Source organism: Pleurodeles waltl, chromosome 1_1, assembly GCF_031143425.1.
Source record: "Pleurodeles waltl isolate 20211129_DDA chromosome 1_1, aPleWal1.hap1.20221129, whole genome shotgun sequence".
NCBI lineage: Eukaryota > Metazoa > Chordata > Amphibia > Caudata > Salamandridae > Pleurodeles > Pleurodeles waltl.
Genome location: NC_090436.1, coordinates 1336795 through 1359755, shown reverse-complemented (window position 1 = coordinate 1359755; position 22961 = coordinate 1336795). Strand labels below are relative to the sequence as shown.

The following is a 22961-nucleotide window of genomic DNA, read 5'->3' as shown; positions in this document are numbered from 1 at the left end:
CTCCTGTCTAAGTAAAGACAGAAGTCATGCCCCCCAGCCCAATGGCCATGTCCAGGGGACTTAAGTCCCCTGGGCATGGCCATTGGGCACAGTGCCATGTAGGGGGCCCAAGTTAGGCCCCCCATGGCACTTTGCAAAAAAAATAAAAATACTTACCTGGACTTACCCGTGATGGGTCCCCCCATCCTTAGGTGTTCTAAGGGCACCTTTGGGCTGTTTCCATGGTCTCTGACCATGGAAATGAGCCCACAGGTCCCCTAACGCCTGCCCAGGTCCAGGCGTTAAATAATGGTGCTAAGTAGGCTTAGCGCCATTATTTAAGGCGCTCCTCCTCCTGTGCGTGATTTTTGCATGGGAGGATAAATAAGGCGCAAAGGCCTTAGAGTCATTTTTTGCCCGGGAACGCCTACCTTGCATCTCATTGACGCAAGGTAGTTTTCTGCGGGCAAAAAATGACTTTAACTCCAATATATTGGTGCTAAACATGTCTAGCGCCAAAATATGAATATGGAGTTAAGTTTGCGCCTGATTTGCGAAACAAAAAGACGTGAATCCTGTGCAGAGTATAAATATGCCCCTATGTTTTCTAAGTTTCCGCCGCTTTTGCATAAAAAATGACGCAAAGGCAGGACTAACTTTTCATAAATCAGGCCCCAAGCGCCTTGAGTGAGTCCATGCTCCAGGGCTAGCAGTATATTTCAGGCCCTCACACACATGGACACTCATTCTCACTGGCTTATTCACTCACATGCAATCATTTGTTTGGTTCCTCGCTCACTCACTCTTTCACGTGCTAACCTGCTTACTCAGCAGTCGCTCCTATTGTGCTCACTCCATAGCTCACTAACTCACTTACTGACTGATGTGCTCATTTATTCTCTCACACACTTGTTCCTTTTCTCACTCACAATGTATATACTGGAGGGTGGAGTGGTTTTTCTATACTCACTGAAGTTCCTGCTTGGCAAACTCATTAGTCACGTAAGTCCACATCTGGCACAGGTTGTCTCGGGAGCAGAGGCGTTGACAGTGCTTGTGCGAATAAGCCTTCAGTATCTTTTGATCATTTCCTGGAAAGTCCATGTCCAAGTAAAACTCATAGCTGCAAGCTGAAGGACATTGAGGCAAGATGGTTAGTCAGACAACTGCAGTGAGGCAGACATAACATCTGGAATTACTGACAACTTAATGGAACTCACTGATGCCACACCTGAAGTCGCCGACAACACAACTGTCATCATTAACAACATCTGGAATCACTGACACCACACCTGGAGTCATCGACGACACAACTATTAACATTAACAACATATGGAATCACTGATGCCGCACATAGAGTTATCAACACATCTATTATCATTAATAACATCTGGAATCACTGATGCCACACCTAGAGTCACCAACACATCTAATATCATTACTAACATCTGAAATCACTGACCATACACCTAGAGTCACGACAACACATCTATTATCATTAACAACATCTGTAATCACTGACACCGCACCTAGACTCACTGACAACACATCTATTATCATCAACATCTGGAATCACTGATGCCGCACCTAGACTCACTGACAACACATCTAGTATCATCAACATTTGGAATCACTGACCCCACACCTAGGGTCACTGACAACACATCTAGTATCATCAACATCTGGAATCACAGATGCTGCACCTAGAGTCACTGACAACACATTTATTATCATTAAAAACATCTGTAATCACTGATGCCGCACCAAGAGTCACCAACAACACATCTATTGTCATTAACAACATCTGGAATCAGTGACGCCACACCTAGAGTCACCGACAACACATCTGCTATCATCAACATCTGGAATCACTGACGCCACACCAAGAGTCAGAAAACACATCTATTATCATTAACAGCATCTGGAAACACAGAAGCTACAACTAGAGTCACCAACAACACAAATCTTATCACTAACAACATCTGAAATCATGACTCCGCACCTAAAGTCACTGACAACACATCTGTTATCATTACTAACATCTGGAATCACTGACACACATCTAGAGTCACCGACAACACAGCTATTATCATTAACAACTCGTGGAATCAATGATGCCACACCTAGAGTCACCGACAACACATGTATTATCATTTACAACATCTGGAATCACTGACGCCACACTGAGTCATCAACAACATATCTATTATCATTAACAACATCTGGAATCACTGATGCCACACAGAGTCACCAACAACACATGTACTATCACTAACAAGGCTCTGGAATCACTGACGCCACGCCTAGAGTCACTGAGAACACATCTATTATCATTAACAACATCTGGAATCTCTGACGCCGCACAGGGAGTCAGCAACATATCTATTTCATCAACAACACATCTGGAATCACTAATGCCACACATAGTCACCAACAACACATCTATTATCATTACTAACATCTGGAATCACAGACGCCACAGCAAGTGACCGACTACACATCTGTTTTCATTAACAACATCTGAAATCACTGACCACACAGATAGAGTCACTGACAACACAGCTATTATCATTAACAACATCTGGAATCACTGATGCCGCACCAGGAGTCACTGACAACACATCTATTATCATTAACAACATCTGGAATCACTGACGCCACACTGAGTCATCAACAACACATCTATTATCATTAACAACATCTGGAATCACTGGTGCCACACAGAGTCACCAACAACACATGTACTATCACTAACAAGGCTCTGGAATCACTGACGCCACACCTAGAGTCACTGACAACACATCTATTATCATTAACAACATCTGGAATCACAGACGCCCCACCTAGAGTCACTGACAACACATCTACCATCATTAACATCTGAAATCACTGACGCCACACCGAGTCACCAACAACACATCTGTTAACATTACCAACATCTGACCCCACACCTAGAGTCACTGACAACACATCTATCACCATTAACAGCACATCTGGAATCACTGACCCCACACCGAGTCACCAACACATCTATTATCACTAACAAGAAATCTGTAATCACTGACGCCATCCCTGGAGTCACTGACAACGCATCTATTATCATTAACAACATCTGTAATCACTGACACCCCACCTATTATTATCACTAACATCTGCAATCACTGACCTCACACTTAGAGTCACCGACAACATATCTATTACCATTCACAACTCGTGGAATCACTGATGCCACACCTAGACTCGCTGACAAAACATGTATTATCATTAACATCTGGAATCACTGACGCCTCACCGAGTCACCGACAACACATCTATTCCCATTAACATCTGGAATCATTGACACCACATCGAGTCACCAACACATCTATTATCACTATCAAGACATCTGGAATCACTGACACCACACTTAAAGTCACTAACAACACATCTGTTATCATCAATATCTGGAATCACTGACACCGAACATAGAGTCACCGACAACACATCTATTATCACTAGCAGCATCTGCAATCACTGACACCGCACAGAGCGTCAGCAACATATATATTACCATCAACAACACATCTGGAATCACTGATGCCACAGCAAGAGTCACCACCAACACATCTATTATCATTAACAAGACATCTGAAATCACTAACGCCATCCCTAGAGACACTGACAACACGTCTGTTATTATCAACATCTGGAATCACTGATGCCGCACTGAAAGTCACCAACAACACATCTATTATCATTAACAACATCTGTAATCACTGACACCGAACATAGAGTCACCGACAACACATCGATTATCGTTAAAAAAATGCTGGAATCATTGTTGCTGCACTGAGAGTCATCAACAACACATCTATTGACATCAATAACACATCTGGAATCACTGAGGCAACACCTGAAGTCACAGCAACATCTATTAACTGGAATCACTGACGTCACACCTAGAGTCACTGACAACACATCTATTATCATTAATAACATCTGGAATCACTGATGCTGCACCGAGTCACCGACAACTCATCTATTATCATTACCAACAACTGGAATCACTGACCTCACACCTAGAGTCACCAACAACACATCTGCTATCATTAACAACATCTGGAATCACTGACACCGAACATAGAGTCACCGACAACACATCTGCTATCATTAACACCATCTGGAATCACAGAAGGGTGATATCTTCACATCCTCTTATGTTGGTGAGAGAGGGGTGAGATCTTCATGTGTTCTAAAACTTGAGAGAGAAGCTTGAGGTCTTCACCTGCTCTGATGTTCATGAGGGGGGAGTGATATCTACTCATGCTCTGATGTTAGTGAGAGAGGAGTGAGATCTTCACATGCTGACATTACTGAATGAGGGTGAGATCTTTGCATGTTCTGATGATAGGGAGACAGGATTGAATAGTCTCACATTCTGTGATGTTGGTGAGAGAGGGGTGAGATTTTCATGTGCTCTGATGTTAGTGAGAGAGGGGTAATAACTTCACAAACTCTAATGTTAGTGAGAGAAGGATGATATTTTGAAGTGGTTTGTTAGTGAGAGATGGGTGATAGCTTCACGTTCTCTGATGTTAGTGTAGGAAAGTACCCTCTTTTTGGCATGTTACCTCCAATTTCTGCCTGATCTCAGTGTGTTTGACTGTCACTGGGATCTGGCTAACCAGGATCCCAGTGCTTATGCTCTCTCTCCCCTCAACTTTGTCACTACATACTGGTAACCCAGTATTTCATCCCAAATTGGCATACTGGTCACCCCTTTTAAGTCCCTAGTAAATGGTACTTAGGTACCCAGGGCATTGGAGTTCCAGTGGCTCCCTATGGGCTGCAGCATTTCTTTTGCCACCGATAGGGAGCCCATGCAAAGGCTTCTGCAGCACTGCCATTGCAGCCTGCGTGAAATGGTGCATGCACCCTATCACAGCCATTTCCACTGCATCAGGTCACTTATAAGTCACCTATATGTCAGGCCTTCCAACCCTGAAGGCTAGGTGCAAAGTACCTGTAGGTGAGGGCACCCCTGCACTAGCACAGGTGCCCCCACATCGTCCAGGACCATTTTACCAGACGTGGTGAGTGCAGGGACGCCATTTTACACATGTACTGGACATAGGTCAATTTCCATGTCCAGCTTCACAACGGTAACTCCGAATATGGCCATGTAAGGTGTCTAACACCTGGGAATTGTACCCCAATACTGATTCTATTCACATTTGATGATGGACCACAGGTTCTCAATGGGGTTCAGATCAGGTGAACAAGGAGGCCATGTCATTAGATTTCCTTCTTTTATACCCTTTCTTGCCAGCCACGCTGTGGAGTACTTGGACGCGTGTGATGGAGCATTGTCCTGCATGAAAATCATGTTTTTCTTGAAGGATGCAGACTTCTTCCTGTACCACTGCTTGAAGAAGGTGTCTTCCAGGAACTGGCAGTAGGACTGGGAGTTGAGCTTGACTCCATCCTCAACCCGAAAAGGCCCCACAAGCTCATCTTTGATGATACCAGCCCAAACCAGTACTCCACCTCCACCTTGCTGGCGTCTGAGTCGGACTGGAGCTCTCTGCCCTTTACCAATCCAGCCACGGGCCCATCCATCTGGCCCATCAAGACTCACTCTCATTTCATCAGTCCATAAAACCTTAGAAAAATCAGTCTTGAGATATTTCTTGGCCCAGTCTTGACGTTTCAGCTTGTGTGTCTTGTTCAGTGGTGGTCGTCTTTCAGCCTTTCTTACCTTGGCCATGTCTCTGAGTATTGCACACCTTGTGCTTTTGGGCACTCCAGTGATGTTGCAGCTCTGAAATATGGCCAAACTGGTGGCAAGTGGCATCGTGGCAGCTGCACGCTTGACTTTTCTCAGTTCATGGGCAGTTATTTTGCGCCTTGGTTTTTCCACACGCTTCTTGCGACCCTGTTGACTATTTTGAATGAAACGCTTGATTGTTCGATGATCACGCTTCAGAAGCTTTGCAATTTTAAGAGTGCTGCATCCCTCTGCATGATATCTCACTATTTTTGACTTTTCTGAGCCTGTCAAGTCCTTCTTTTGACCCATTTTGCCAAAGGAAAGGAAGTTGCCTAATAATTATGCACACCTGATATAGGGTGTTGATGTCATTAGACCACACCCCTTCTCATTACAGAGATGCACATCACCTAATATGCTTAATTGGAAGTAGGCTTTCGAGCATATACAGCTTGGAGTAAGACAACATGCATAAAGAGGATGATGTGGTCAAAATACTCATTTGCCTAATAATTCTGCACTCCCTGTATAGGTGACTTATAAGTTACTTAAGTGCAGTGTAAAATGGCTGTGCAATAACGTGGACGTTATTTCACTCAGGCTGCAGTGGCAGGCCTGTGTAAGAATTGTCAGAGCTCCCTATGGGTGGCAAAAGAAATGCTGCAGCCCATAGGGATCGAGTGGAACCCCAATACCCTGGGTACCTAGGTACCATATACTAGGGAATTATAAGGGTGTTCCAGTGTGCCAATCGGAATTGGTAAAATTAGTCACTAGCCTGCAGTGACAAATTTAAAAGCAGAGAGAGCATAAACACTGAAGTTCTGGTTAGCAGAGACTCAGTGATACAGTTAGGCACCACACAGGGAACACATTTAGGCCACAAACGTATGAGCACTGGGGTCCTGGCAAGCAGGATCCCAGTGACACAGGCAAAAACAAACTGACACACAAGTAAAAATGGGGGTAACATGCCAGGCAAGATGGTACTTTCCTACACTATGATGCGCAGCTTCCTCAGTGGTTCTCCGGCGGTGTGGGATCCCTTTGTGTCGTCCTCCATTTGCACCTTCTTTGTCCCCGTGCTGCTGGACCCTTGTGCACACTGCCTGGTTTTTTGAGGGCTCCCTGAGTTGCTGAGAGCCCCCTCTGTCTACCCTCCTGGGTAGAGGCCACCAGGTCCCTCCTGGTCCTGGGCAGTGCAATTTTCTGCTAACTTTGAGCTTTGCGTATGCCAAAACATGTTGGCAGAATCAAGCAACGCAAACCAGACTGCATTCATTCATCCGGTGTGGGACATCATCTGCACCAACCAGGAACTGAAATCTGTCTTCTTGGGTGCAGTACTGACTGTTGTTCTTCACCGGTGGTTCTTCTTTTACACCTTCATCCGGGTTAGCGGGGGCTCCTGTTCTCCCTGGACTCTTCAGTGCTTCTTGGACTTGGGCCCCTTCTTCCACAGGGCTTCAGGTCCAAGAATCCATCGTTGGTGTCTTGCAGTCTCTTCAGGTTCTTGCATTACCTTCTATCACCTGTGCTTGTGTGTTCTAGGAAACTTACTGTGATTTACTCCTGTTTTCCTGGGCTCTGGGGTGGGTTCTATTACTTACCTTTGGTGTTTTCTTTCACTCCCAACACCCCACTACACACTACACTTACCTAGGTGGGAAACCGACTTTCACATTCCACTATTTTATTATTTGGTTTGTGTTCCCCCGGGCCCATTGCAACCTATTGTGATTTTCATTATTTGTACTGTTTTCTAACTGTTTTTACAGCTATTTCTGCATTCTAGTGTATTACCTCCTAAAGGAGTATAGTCTCTAAGGTATTTTTGGTACTATGTCACCCAAATAAAGTACCTTTATTTTTGTAACACTGAGTATTTTCTTTCATGTGTGTGAGCTCTGTGTAACTCCAGTGGTATTGCATGAGCTTTGCATGACTCCTAGATAAGCCTTGGCTGCTCAGCTACAGCTACCCCTAGAGAGCCTGGCTTCTAGATACTGACAACACTCTACTAATGAGGGATAACTGGACCTGGTATAAGGTGTAAGTACCATAGGTACCACTACAATTCAGGCCAGCCTCCTACACTTAGTGAGAGAGGGGACGATATCTTCATGTGCTCTCAGTCTAGTGATGAAAGAATGATATCCTCACGTGCTCTGATATTAGTGAGAGAAGGGTAATATCTTTACGTGCTCCAACATTAGCGAGTGGAGAGTGATATCTATGGTTTGATGTTAGTGAGAGAGGGGGTGAAATCTTCATGTGCCCAGATGTTAGTGAGAGAAGGGTGATATCTTCATGTGCTCTGATGTTAATGAGAAATGGGTGATATCTTCAGGTGCGCGCTTGTTATTCAGAGAGGGGTGTTATTTTTATGTGCTGTGATGTTAGTGAGATGGGGTGAGATCTCCCCATGCTCTGATGTTAGTGAGAGAGGAGTGGTATCTTCATGTGATTGGATGTTAGTGAAATCTTCACATGCTCCAATGTGAGAGAGGGGTGATATCTTTTTGTGGTCTGATGTTAGTGAGAGAGGGGTGATATCTACACATGTTCTGTTAGTGAGCGAGGAGTGAGATCTTCATGTGCTCTGGCATTACTGAATGAGGGGTGAGATCTTTCCATGTGCTGATATTAGTGAGATTGGGTTGATATTCTCACGTGCTATGATGTTAGAGGGGTGATATCATGTGTTCTGACATTGGTGAGATATTCTTGTGCTCTGATGTTAGTGAGACAAGAGTGATATCGTCACATGCTGTGATGTTAGTGAGAGGGGTGATATCCTCACATGCTCTGATGTTAGTAAGAGAGGAGTGATATCTTCACCTGCTGTGATGTTAGTGAGAGAGGGGTGATATGTTCAAGTGCTCTGATGTTAGTGAGAGAGGAGTGATATCTTCTTGTGCTCTGATGTTAGTGAGAGAGGAGTGATATCTTCACGTGCTTTGATATTAGTGAGAGAGGGGTGGTATCTTCACGTGCTCTGATATTAGTGAGAGAGGGGTGGTATCTTCACGTGCTCTGATGTTAGTGAGAGGTGATATCTTCACGTGCTCTGATGTTAGTGAGAGAGGAGTGATATCTTCATGTGCTCTGATGTTAGTGAGAGAGGAGTGATATCTTCACGTGCTCTGATGTTAATGAGAGAGGAGTGATATGGTCTCGTGCTCTGATGTTAGTGAGAGAGGAGTGATATGGTCTTGTGCTCTGATGTTAGTGAGAGAGGAATGATATCTTCACGTGCTCTGATGTTAGTGAGAGAGGAGGGATATCTTTTTGTGCTCTGAAGTTAGTGAGAGAGGGGTGATATCTCCTTTTGCTCTGATGTTAGTATGAGGTGTGGTATCTTCACGTTCGCTTCTGTTAGTGAGAGAGGAGTGATATCTTCACGTGCTCTGATGTTAGTGAGAGGTGATATCTTCACGTGCTCTGATGTTAGTGAGCGAGGAGTGATATCTTCACGTGCTCTGATGTTAGTGAGAGAGGAGTGATACCTTCACGTGCTCTGATGTTAGTGAGAGAGGAGTGATATGGTCTTGAGCTCTGATGTTAGTGAGAGAGGAGTGATATGGTCTTGTGCTCTGATGTTAGTGAGAGAGGAATTATATCTTCACGTGCTCTGTTATTGAGAGAGGAGTGATATCTTCTTGTGCCCTGATGTTAGTGAGAGAGGAGTGATATCTTCACGTGCTCTGATGTTAGTGAGAGAGGGGTAATATCTTCCTTAGCTCTGATGTTAGTGAGGGGGGGTGATATCTTCTTGTGCTCTGATATTAGTGAGAGAGGGTTGATATCTTCATGTGCTCTGATGTTAGTGAGAGAGGGGTGATATATTCTTTAGCTCTGATGTTAGTGAGAGAGGAATGATATCTTCACATGCCCTGATGTAAGTGTGAGAGGGTTGATATCTTCTTGTGCCCTGATGTTAGTGAGAGAGGAGTGATATCTTCTAGTGCTCTGATGTTAGTGAGAGGTGATATCTTCATGTGCTCTAATATTAGTGAGAGAGGGGTGATATCTTCTAGTGCTCTGATGTTAGTGAGAGAGGAGGGATATCTTCTTGTGCTCTGATGTTAGTGAGAGAGGGGTGATATCTTCTTTCGCTCTGATGTTAGTGAGAGGGGTAGTATCTTCACGTTCGCTGATCTTAGTGAGAGAGGAGTGATGTCTTCATGTGCTCTGATGTTAGTGAGAGATGATGTCTTCACGTGCTCTGATGTAAGTGAGAGAGGAGTGATATCTTCACGTGCTCTGATGTTAGTGAGAGAGGAGTGATATCTTCACGTGCTCTGATGTTACTGAGAGAGGAGTGATATGGTCTTGTGCTCTGATGTTAGTGAGAGAGGGGTGATATCTTCCTTAGCTCTGATGTTAGTGAGGGAGGGGTGATATCTTCTCGTGCTCTGATGTTAGTGAGAGAGGGTTGATATCTTCATGTGCTCTGATGTTAGTGAGAGAGGGGTGATATCTTCTTTAGCTCTGATGTTAGTGAGAGAGGAATGATATCTTCACATGCTCTGATGTAAGTGAGAGAGGGTTGATATCTTCTTGTGCTCTGATGTTAGTGAGAGAGGGGTGATATCTTCTTTAGCTCTGATGTTAGTGAGAGAGGAGTGATATTTTCTAGTGCTCTGATGTTAGTGAGAGGTGATATCTTCATGTGCTCTAATATTAGTGAGAGAGGGGTGATATCTTCATGTGCTCTGATGTTAGTGAGAGAGGAGCGATATCTTCTAGTGCTCTGATGTTAGTGAGAGAGGAGGGATATCTTCTTGTGCTCTAATGTTAGTGAGAGAGGGGTGATATCTTCTTTCGCTCTGATGTTAGTGAGAGGGGTGGTATCTTCACGTTCGCTGATGTTAGTGAGAGGGGAGTGATATCTTCACGTGCTCTGATGTTAGTGAGAGGTGATATCTTCACGTGCTCTGATGTTAGTGAGAGAGGAGTGATATCTTCATGTGCTCTGATGTTAGTGAGAGAGGAGTGATATCTTCACGTGCTCTGATGTTAATGAGAGAGGAGTGATATGGTCTTGTGCTCTGATGTTAGTGAGAGAGGAGTGATATGGTCTAGTGGTCTGATGTTAGTGAGAGAGGAATGATATCTTCACGTGCTCTGATGTTAGTGAGAGGTGATATCTTCACGTGCTCTGATGTTAGTGAGAGAGGAGTGATATCTTCACGTGCTCTGATGTTAGTGAGAGAGGATTGATACCTTCACGTGCTCTGATGTTAGTGAGAGAGGAGTGATATGGTCTTGAGCTCTGATGTTAGTGAGAGAGGAGTGATATGGTCTTGTGCTCTGATGTTAGTGAGAGAGGAATTATATCTTCACGTGTTCTGTTATTGAGAGAGGAGTGATATCTTCTTGTGCTCTGATGTTAGTGAGAGAGGAGTGATATCTTCACGTGCTCTGATGTTAGTGAGAGAGGGGTACTATCTTCCTTAGCTCTGTTGTTAGTGAGGGGGGGTGATATCTTCTCGTGCTCTGATATTAGTGAGAGAGGGTTGATATCTTCATGTGCTCTGATGTTAGTGAGAGAGGGGTGATATATTCTTTAGCTCTGATGTTAGTGAAAGAGAAATTATATCTTCACATGCCCTGATGTAAGTGAGAGAGGGTTGATATCTTCTTGTGCCCTGATGTTAGTGAGAGAGGGGTGATATCTTCTTTAGCTCTGATGTTAGTGAGAGAGGAGTGATATCTTCTAGTGCTCTGATGTTAGTGAGAGGTGATATCTTCATGTGCTCTAATATTAGTGAGAGAGGGGTGATATCTTCATGTGCTCTGATGTTAGTGAGAGAGGAGTGATATCTTCTAGTGCTCTGATGTTAGTAAGAGAGGAGGGATATCTTCTTGTGCTCTGATGTTAGTGAGAGAGGGGTGATATCTTCTTTCGCTCTGATGTTAGTGAGAGGGGTAGTATCTTCACGTTCGCTGATCTTAGTGAGAGAGGAGTGATGTCTTCACGTGCTCTGATGTTAGTGAGAGGTGATGTCTTCACGTGCTCTGATGTAAGTGAGAAAGGAGTGATATCTTCACGTGCTCTGATGTTAGTGAGAGAGGAGTGATATCTTCACGTGCTCTGGTGTTAGTGAGAGAGGAGTGATATGGTCTTGTGCTCTGATGTTAGTGAGAGAGGAATGATATCTTCACGTGCTCTGATGTTAGTGAAAGAGGAGTGATATCTTCTTGTGCTCTGATGTTAGTGAGAGAGGAGGGATATCTTCTTGTGCTCTGATGTTAGTGAGAGAGGGGTGATATCTTCTTTCGCTCTGATGTTAGTGAGAGGGGTGATATCTTCTGATGCTCTGATGTTAGTGAGAGAGGAGTGATATCTTCACATGCTCTGATGTTAGTGAGAGAGGAGTGATATGGTCTTGTGATCTGATGTTAGTGAGAGAAGAGTGATATGGTCTTGTGCTCTGATGTTAGTGAGAGAGGAATTATCTCTTCACGTGCTCTGTTAGTGAGAGAGGGGTGATATATTCTTGTGCTTTGATGTTAGTGAGAGAGGAGTGATATCTTCATGCGCTCTGATGTTAGTGAATGAGGGATGATATCTTCACGTGCTCTGACGTTAGTGACAGAAGAGTGAGATCTTCACATTCCAGTACGTATACTCACTTTTATGGCTCCTGACGTTCCTGAGAGAGAAGCCGGACTGAACGTTGGGGGTCGGTACCACTTCAGACGGCATCCCAGTGCAGGCGGCCTTCAGGGAGCACTTGAACCTGGGGAAGAAGAAAGAGGCTCTTAACAGTTTAACAGGGTTTTGTAAACTTGGGAATGCGTCAGAAGCCTACAGGACCCCACGGGTGGCGCCGGAGTGACGCAGCGGGAGGAAAGATCTTAAGCTCTCCCTTTTTTTCTTCTAAATGTGCCGCCTTCTGCAGCAGACATAGAAAAAGGAGAAAACCTCCTGTGGTTGTTTTTGTGCCGGATTGTGCCCGTCCTACTCAAAAGCAATCAACCCCACAACAGAGGCACCCTGGCACCATGGTGCCAGGGTGTCTGTGTTGGCACATGGCGGCAATTTCTGTGCCAGCGCAGGGGGCAGGACAGAAATGTGTCCCATCTTGTAGCTATGGCAAATTTCTGCCCTTTCCCGGTGGCTGTGGGCGGCGGAGCAATGCACTTCCTGTGCCACGTGGCCTCGTAAATGTGGCCCTAAGTGTTGAAATAAAAAAATATTGAAAATTAGTAGGAAAAAACGGGCATGTGTGACATTTTCATTTGTAACTTCTGATCATGATGCCCGATTTACAAAACCTATATAGCATTACATCTGGAAGACTCCTCTGCTTGTGGGGAAACATAGGGTTTGTGGGTCTTCCAAGAACTCGAGGTGCCCTGAGCCAATAACTGAGCTGCACCTTGCCATGTATAGAGCAATTCATCTGGTACAATACAAAGAGAGAAAAATATCACAAAAACCTCTGAGGCATATTCATAAGCCCCCAGCGCCACCTTGCACTCCATTTGCGTCATTTTTTAATTCTAACTTGGCCCAAGAAGGCCAAAATCCTCGTGCCACATTTACAAAGTGGCGCAATACATGCATTGCGCCACTTTGGAACCCTTTGTGCCACATTATGCCTGCGCCAGACATAGGGGGTTATTCCAACTTTGGAGGAGGTGGTAATCCGTCCCAAATGTGACGGATTTACCACCAGCCGTATTACGAGTTCCATAGGATATAATGGACTTGTAATACGGCTGGTGGTATATCCGTCACTTTACCGTCACTTTTGGGACGGATTACCACTTCCTCCAAAGTTGGAATAACCCCCATAATGTATACAAAGGGGGTGTTCTCCCATTAGGGGGGCTGAAACAATGGCACTTTCATCATTTTTTACGGCACTTTTAACGCCTCCTCGGAGCAGGCGTTACAAGGGGCTTCCATTATTTATAATGGGGCCCCATGTACTCTGCAGAAGCAGCACTAATATTCTGGTGCCAGTCCTGCAGAGTGCATCGATAGCATCAATACAAATGACGCTATTGCCCCCGACCCTGCGCCTTGGTGGACCGTATCTTAGATACGGTGCACACAGGGTGGCAGTAGGGGGCGCTAAGGGGAGCAAGGAAAGGGGGTTGATTCGTTCCTGTCTCTGGCACTAGGCCCAGCCTCACGAATGGCACAGCATTTCTATTGACAGAAGTGGGGCAATACTGGGTGGTGGGAATTTTGTGGATTCCTGTAGATTGCAGAAGTTTCTATCACCAAAATGTGAGGAAAAATGTGTGTTTTTAGGCAATTTTTGGAGTTTTCAGAGCATTGTGGATAAGAAAATGGTGTGGGATGTAAGCAATACACACCACCCTGGACTCCCCGAGATGTTTAGTTTTCACAACTGTCTGTACCCAAGCCCAAAAATAGCAGCTGCTCACCATTGCAAGTGGGATGATACTGGAAGTTAGCCAAGCTGTCCTGGCCCATTTCTAAAAACAACTCCCAAAAGAATCAAATGTCCCCTTGCGTATCATATCATAGCATTTGTAAAGTGCACTACTTACCCCTGAGGGTCTCAAGGCACTGGGGGGGGGGTGCTGCTACTGCTCAAACAGCCATGTCTTGATGCGTCTCCTGAAGGTTAGCAAGTCCTGAGTTTGTTGCAGGTGGGTGGTGTAGGAGGCTGGACTGGCTTGTAGTGAGTACCAAGGGGTACTTGCACCTTGCACCAGGCCCAGTTATCCCTTATTAGTGTATAGGGTGTCTAGCAGCTTAGGCTGATAGATAATGGTAGCTTAGCAGAGCAGCTTAGGCTGAACTAGGAGACGTGTGAAGCTACTACAGTACCACTTAGTGTCATATGCACAATACCATAAGAAAACACAATACACAGTTATACTAAAAATAAAGGTACTTTATTTTTATGACAATATGCCAAAGTATCTTAGAGTGTACCCTCAGTGAGAGGATAGGAAATATACACAAGATATATATACACAATAGCAAAAATATGCAGTATAGTCTTAGAAAACAGTGCAAACAATGTATAGTTACAATAGGATGCAATGGGGAAACATAGGGATAGGGGCAACACAAACCATATACTCCAAAAGTGGAATGCGAACCACGAATGGACCCCAAACCTATGTGACCTTGTAGAGGGTCGCTGGGACTATTAGAAAATAGTGAGAGTTAGAAAAATAACCCTCCCCAAGACCCTGAAAAGTGAGTGCAAAGTGCACTAAGGTTCCCCTAAGGACAAAGAAGTCGTGTTAGAGGAATAATGCAGGAAAGACACAAACCAGCAATGCAACAACTGTGGATTTCCAATCTAGGATACCTGTGGAACAAGGGGACCAAGTCCAAAAGTCACAAGCAAGTCGGAGATGGGCAGATGCCCAGGAAATGCCAGCTGCGGGTGCAAAGAAGCTTCGACTGGACAGAAGAAGCTGAGGTTTCTGCAGGAACGAAAAGGGCTAGAGACTTCCCCTTTGGTGGACGGATCCCTCTCGCCTTGGAGAGTCGTGCAGAAGTGTTTTCCCGCCGGAAGGACGCCAACAAGCCTTGCTACACGCAAATCGTGCGTTTGGCGTTTATGGACGCTGCTGGGGCCCAGGCTGGGGTCCGCAAATTGGACCTGAAGAGAGAGGGGACGTCGAGCAAGACAAAGAGCCCTCGCTGAAGCAGGTAGCACCCGGAGAAGTGCCAGAAACAGGCACTATGAGGATGAGTGAAACGGTGCTCGCCGAAGTTGCACAAAGGAGTCCCACGTCGCCGGAGACCAACTTAGAAAGTCGTGCAATGCAGGTTAGAGTGCCGTGGACCCAGGCTTGGCTGTGCACAAAGGATTTCCGCCGAAAGTGCACAGGGGCCGGAGTAGCTTGCAAAGTCGCGGTTCCCAGCAATGCAGCCCAGCGAGGTGAGGCAAGGACTTACCTCCACCAAACTTGGGCTGAAGAGTCACTGGACTGTGGGGGTCACTTGGACAGAGTCGCTGGATTCGAGGGACCTCGCTCGTCGTGCTGAGAGGAGACCCAAGGGACCGGTAATGCAGCTTTTTGGTGCCTGCGGTTGCAGGGGGAAGATTCCGTCGACCCACGGGAGATTTCTTCGGAGCTTCTGGTGCAGAGAGGAGGCAGGCTACCCCCACAGCATGCACAAGCAGGAAAACAGTCGAGAAGGCGGCAGGATCAGCGTTACAGAGTTGCAGTTGTCGTCTTTGCTACTATGTTGCAGGTTTGCAGGCTTCCAGCGCGGTCAGCGGTCGATTCCTTATCAGAAGGTGAAGAGAGAGATGCAGAGGAACTCGGCTGAGCTCATGCATTCGTTATCTAAAGTTTCCCCAGAGACAGAGACCCTAAATAGCCAGAAAAGAGGGTTTGGCTACCTAGGAGAGAGGATAGGCTACTAACACCTGAAGGAGCCTATCAGCAGGAGTCTCTGACGTCACCTGGTGGCACTGGCCACTCAGAGCAGTCCAGTGTGCCAGCAGCACCTCTGTTTCCAAGATGGCAGAGGTCTGGAGCACACTGGAGGAGCTCTGGACACCTCCCAGGAGAGGTGCAGGTCAGGGGAGTGGTCACTCCCCTTTCCTTTGTCCAGTTTCGCGCCAGAGCAGGGGCTAAGGGGTCCCTGAACCGGTGTAGACTGGCTTATGCAGAATTGGGCACATCTGTGCCCAAGAAAGCATTTCCAGAGGCTGGGGGAGGCTACTCCTCCCCTGCCTTCACACCATTTTCCAAAGGGAGAGGGTGTCACACCCTCTCTCAGAGGAAGTTCTTTGTTCTGCCATCCTGGGCCAGGCCTGGCTGGACCCCAGGAGGGCAGATGCCTGTCTGAGGGGTTGGCAGCAGCAGCAGCTGCAGTGAAACCCCAGGAAGGGCAGTTTGGCAGTACCAGGGTCTGTGCTACAGACCACTGGGATCATGGGATGGTGCCAACTATGCCAGGTTGGCATAGAGGGGGCAATTCCATGATCATAGACATGTTACATGGCCATATTCGGAGTTACCATTGTGAAGCTACATATAGGTAGTGACCTATATGTAGTGCACGCGTGTAATGGTGTCCCCGCACTCACAAAGTTCAGGGAATTGGCTCTGAACAATGTGGGGGCACCTTGGCTAGTGCCAGGGTGCCCTCACACTAAGTAACTTTGCACCCAACCTTTACCAGGTAAAGGTTAGACATATAGGTGACTTATAAGTTACTTAAGTGCAGTGTAAAATGGCTGTGAAATAACGTGGACGTTAGTTCACTCAGGCTGCAGTGGCAGGCCTGTGTAAGAATTGTCAGAGCTCCCTATGGGTGGCAAAAGAAATGCTGCAGCCCATAGGGATCTCCTGGAACCCCAATACCCTGGGTACCTCAGTACCATATACTAGGGAATTATAAGGGTGTTCCAGTAAGCCAATGTAAATTGGTAACAATGGTCACTAGCCTGTTAGTGACAATTTGGAAAGAAATGAGAGAGCATAACCACTGAGGTTCTGATTAGCAGAGCCTCAGTGAGACAGTTAGTCACTACACAGGTAACACATTCAGGCACACTTATGAGCACTGGGGCCCTGGGTTACCAGGGTCCCAGTGACACATACAACTAAAACAACATATATACAGTGAAAAATGGGGGTAACATGCCAGGCAAGATGGTACTTTCCTACACAACCCCCCCCCCAAACGAAGGACAATAAGACTAGCCATGACCTGATGAGTCTTCATTGTCTAAGTGGAAATATCTGGAGAGTCCATCTGCATTGGAGTGGCTACTCCCAGGTCTATGTTCCACTGTATAGTCCATTCCCTGTAGGGATATGGACCACCTCAACAATTTAGGATTTTCACCTTTCATTTGTTTTAGCCAAAGTAGAGGTTTGTGGTCTGTCTGAACAATGAAGTGAGTGCCAAACAGGTATGGCCTCAACTTCTTCAGAGCCCAGACCACAGCAAAGGCCTCCCTCTCAATGGCAGACCAACGCTTTTCTCTAGGGGTCAACCTTCTACTAATAAAAGCAACAGGTTGATCCTGGCCCTCAGAATTAAGTTGTGATAGGACTGCCCCTACTCCTAATTCAGATGCATCAGTTTGGACATAGAATGTTTTAGAGTAACAAGGGCTTTTCAGGACAGGTGCAGAGCACATGGCCTGCTTTAGCTCCTCAAAAGCTTTCTGACAGTTTGCTGTCCATAATACCTTTTTAGGCATTTTCTTGGATGTGAGGTCATTAAGAGGGGCTGCAATGGAGCCATAGTTCTTAATGAACCTCCTGTAATACCCAGTGAGGCCTAGGAAGGCTCTCACCTGAGTCTGAGTGGTAGGGGGAACCCAATCAATAATAGTTTGGATTTTCCCCTGAAGTGGTGCAATCTGTTCCCCACCAACAAGGTGTCCCAGATAAACCACCTTACCCTGCCCTATCTGACACTTTGAAGCCTTGATAGTGAGGCCTGCCTTTTGCAGGGCCTCCAAAACTTTCCATAGGTGGACCAGGTGATCATCCCAGCTGGAGCTAAAGACCGCTATATCGTCCAAATATGCTGCACTGAAAGCTTCCAGCCCTTGCAGGACTGTGTTCACCAACCTTTGAAAAGTGGCAGGTGCATTTTTCAAACCAAAAGGCATTACAGTAAACTGGTAATGTCCTCCAATGGTAGAAAATGCAGTTTTAGGTTTAGCATCTTCTGATAATTTGATCTGCCAATACCCTGCAGTCAAATCAAAAGTGCTTAGATACTTGGCAGATGCCAGTGTATCTATAAGCTCATCTGCCCTGGGTATAGGGTGAGCATCAGTTTTGGTTACCAAGTTGAGACCTCTATAGTCTACACAAAACCTCATTTCCTTCTTTCCATCTTTAGAATTGGGTTTTGGTACCAGTACCACAGGAGAAGCCCATGGACTGTCAGAGTGCTCAACCACTCCTAGTTCCAACATTTTCTGAACTTCTTGCTTTATGCAGTCCCTGACATGGTCAGGCTGCCTATAGATCTTACTTTTGACAGGTAAACTGTCTCCAGTATCTATAGTGTGCTCACACCAAGAAGTGGTGCCTGGCACAGTAGAGAAGAGTTCTGAGAATTGTCCTAGGAGATTTATGCAATTGTCTTTCTGCTCAGCAGTAAGACAATCAGCCAAAACTACACCTTCCACAAGAGCATCTTGATCTGTGGAAGAGAAGAGATCAGGTAGAGGATCACTGTCTTCTTCCTGTCCCTCATCTGTTGCCATGAGCAGGGTGAGATCAGCCCTGTCATAGTAGGGTTTCAGGCGGTTGACATGGAGCACCCTAAGGGGACTCCTGGCAGTGCCTAAGTCAACCAAGTAGGTGACTTCACCCTTCTTTTCAACAATTGTGTGGGGACCACTCCATTTATCTTGGAGTGCTCTTGGGGCCACAGGCTCCAAGACCCACACTTTCTGCCCTGGTTGGTACTGAACCAAAACAGCCTTCTGATCATGCCATTGCTTCTGGAGCTCTTGGCTGGCCTGAAGGTTTTTACTGGCCTTTTTCATGTACTCAGCCATCCTTGATCTGAGGCCAAGTACATAATCCACAATATCCTGCTTAGGAGCTTTTAAAGGTTGTTCCCAACCCTCCTTTACAAGTGTGAGTGGACCCCTAACAGGGTGTCCAAAAAGAAGTTCAAAGGGGCTGAAGCCCACTCCTTTCTGGGGTACCTCCCTGTAGGCAAAAAGGAGGCATGGTAGAAGGATATCCCATCTCCTGCGGAGTTTTTCAGGGAGACCCATAATCATACCTTTGAGAGTTTTATTAAATCTCTCCACCAGTCCATTTGTTTGTGGATGATAGGGTGTTGTGAACTTGTACGTTACACCACACTCCTTCCACATGGCCTTTAAGTATGCAGACATGAAATTGCTTCCTCTGTCTGATACCACTTCCTTTGGGAAGCCCACCCTGGAAAATATTCCCAGGAGGGCCTTTGCCACTGCAGGAGCTGTAGTGGTCCTTAAAGGAATAGCTTCAGGATATCTTGTGGCATGGTCCACTACCACCAAGATAAACCTATTGCCTGAAGCAGTAGGAGGGTCAAGGGGGCCAACTATGTCAACCCCTACCCTTTCAAAGGGAACCGCAACCACAGGCAGTGGGATAAGGGGTGCCTTTGGAGTGCCACCTGTCTTGCCACTGGCTTGACAGGTTTCACAGGACTTACAAAATTCCTTTGTGTCCTCAGACATCCTAGGCCAATGAAACAATGGAACCAATCTGTCCCAAGTTTTCATTTGACCCAGGTGCCCAGCTAGGGGAATGTCATGTGCCAGTGTTAGGAGGAACTTTCTGTACTCCTGAGGAATCACTAATCTCCTGGCAGCTCCAGGTTTAGGATCCCTATGCTCAGTGTACAAGAGGTTGTCCTCCCAGTAAACTCTGTGAGAGTCACTGACATCCCCATTAGCCTGTTTGACAGCTTGCTGTCTGAGACCCTCTAATGTGGGACAGGTTTGCTGTGCCACACTCAGCTCCTCTCTGGCAGGTCCCCCTTCACCCAAAAGCTCAGCAGTGTCTGCTTCCAGCTCCTCTGGTGTAGGTTCTGCACAGGGAGGGAATTCTTCTTCCTCAGAAGTAGAATCCACTGTAGAGGGAGGGATAGTAGGAAGTGGTTTGCTTCTACTAGCCCTAGCTTTAGGGAGCACTTGGTCCATTGTTCCAGGATCCAAGCTTCCCTGTCCTTTTTGCTTTTTGGCCTGAGCCCTTGTCAAAGCAAAAATATGCCCTGGAATGCCCAGCATTGCTGCATGGGCCTCCAACTCCACATCTGACCAAGCTGATGTCTCCAAATCATTCCCTAATAGACAGTCTACAGGTAAATCTGAAGCTACCACAACTTTCTTTGGACCAGTTACCCCCCCCCCCAGTTGAGATTTACAACAGCCATGAGGTGGCTTTGTGTTATGTTGTGAGCATCGGTTACTTGGTACTGGTGTCCAAGTATGTGTTGTTCAGGGTGCACCAGTTTCTCAATCACCATTGTGACACTGGCACCTGTGTCCCTGTAGGCCTGGACCTCAACACCATTTATTAGGGTTAGTTGCTTGTACTTCTCCAAGTTATGGGGGCAAGCAACCAAAGTGGCTAAATCAATAGCCCCTTCAGAGACTAAAGTAGCCTCTGTGGTCTCCCTAATCAGACCAACCCCAACTAAATTACCAAAAGTGAGCCCAGCTACTCCCTTGGATTGGCTATTAGTAGGTTTGCTCCCACCACCACTGCTATTAGTAGGGACACTAGGTGTAGCAGTAGGGGTTGTAGTGGTAGGAGCTGTGGTGCCTTTCTTTGGACAACTGGGATCTGTTGTCCAATGGCCTTTTATTTTACATAAATAGCACCATGGTTTATTTTCCTTGTTCTGATTAAAGGAGGATTTGGACCCACCACCCCCACCAGAGTGTTTTTGTGGGCCTGATGAAGACTCATTTTTAGATTTGTCCCCACCCTTGTCAGAAGACTTACCGTCCTTCTTTTTGTTGCCATCTTTGTCACCCCCTGTATGAACTTTTCTGTTCACTCTTGTTCTGACCCATTTGTCTGCCTTCTTTCCCAATTCTTGGGGAGAGGTCAGATCAGAGTCCACCAAGTACTGGTGCAACAAATCAGACACACAATTATTAAGAATATGCTCTCTCAGGATCAAGTTATACAGGCTGTCATAATCAGTAACTTTACTGCCATGTAACCACCCCTCCAAGGCCTTCACTGCCTGGTCAATGAAATCAACCCAGTCTTGTGAAGACTCCTTTTTGGTCTCTCTGAACTTTATCCTGTACTGTTCAGTGGTTAAGCCATAACCATCCAGGAGTGCATTCTTAAGAACTTGGAAATTATTAGCATCATTTTCTTTTACAGTAAGGAGCCTATCCCTACTTTTTCCACTAAATGATAGCCATAGGATAGCAGCCCACTGCTTTTGAGGGACATCCTGTACAGCACAGGCCCTCTCAAGTGCAGCAAACCACTTGTTAATGTCATCCCCCTCCTTATAAGGGGGAACTATCTTGTGCAGATTCCTGGAATCATGCTCTTTTGCAGGATGACTATGGGGAATACTGCTGCTGCCACCATGGGTATCTAAACCCAACTTCTGTCTTTCCTTCTCTAATTCTAAAGACTGTCTATCCAAATCCAGCTGTTGCTTCTTGAGCTTCAGTCTGGTTTGTTCCACTCTCAATCTATTGAGCTCCCTTTCTAACAATCTGTCATCAGGGTGGGTGGGAGGGACATTTCTAGATACAGAGGTATGATGGGAATGAACAGAAGGAGACCTGTCCCTTACAGAGGGCACCCTAACAGCTTGGCTAACAGTATAATGTGAGAGCACACCATCAGTATGGTGTGATTCAACCTCTGTACCACCTATGCTAGACTGTCTAGTAATGGGCAGGCTGAGAAGTTTCTTTCCTGAATCTTTTCCTGGGGGAGTCCCTGGATCAGATTGAGAACCATTAGCTACTTTTTCACCAGATTGGGCACTTATGGCCTTATCCTGTACTCTAAGCATGTTAATTAACAGTTCTAAGGAAGGATTCTTCCCTACACTCAAACCTCTCTCTATGCAGAGACTCCTTGCTCCTTTCCAGCTAAGGTGATCATATGCAAGTTTGGACAGTTCAACATTTTGGCCTGTGCCAGACATTTTTAGAGAGAGTTAAAGTGATAGAAAAAGAGAAAAAAGTTTTCAGAACTTTTTGGAAAGACAGAAAAAAACTTTTTAAACTTTTAAGAACTTTTTGAAAGTTTTAGAAGTACTTTTCAGCACTTAGAAAAGAGTGAAAAGAGGAAAATGCAAAACTTTTTGGCTATGTGTATATACACTGACCTTGTTTTGTATATTTTTCTCTTATGAAAAGTATAATGACAAGAGTGGTAAGTAGTCTCAAGCACTTATCCCACCACTGCACAACCAATGTAGGAGGCTGGACTGGCTTGTAGTGAGTACCAAGGGGTACTTGCACCTTGCACCAGGCCCAGTTATCCCTTATTAGTGTATAGGGTGTCTAGCAGCTTAGGCTGATAGATAATGGTAGCTTAGCAGAGCAGCTTAGGCTGAACTAGGAGACGTGTGAAGCTACTACAGTACCACTTAGTGTCATATGCACAATACCATAAGAAAACACAATACACAGTTATACTAAAAATAAAGGTACTTTATTTTTATGACAATATGCCAAAGTATCTTAGAGTGTACCCTCAGTGAGAGGATAGGAAATATACACAAGATATATATACACAATAGCAA

General features: G+C 45.7%; 1 protein-coding gene across 1 annotated transcript in view; it reads right to left on the bottom strand.

Moving 5' to 3' along the window:
• LOC138247136 (coagulation factor XI-like) overlaps positions 1 to 22961 on the bottom strand; it is a 106110-nt gene that overhangs the window by 23114 nt on the left and 60035 nt on the right. The window contains exons 8-9 of the mRNA XM_069201908.1: positions 12371 to 12477; positions 950 to 1109 (exon numbers count right to left, since the gene is read on the bottom strand). Coding sequence (XP_069058009.1) covers positions 950 to 1109; positions 12371 to 12477 — 267 coding nt within the window. The remainder of the gene's footprint in view (positions 1 to 949; positions 1110 to 12370; positions 12478 to 22961) is intronic.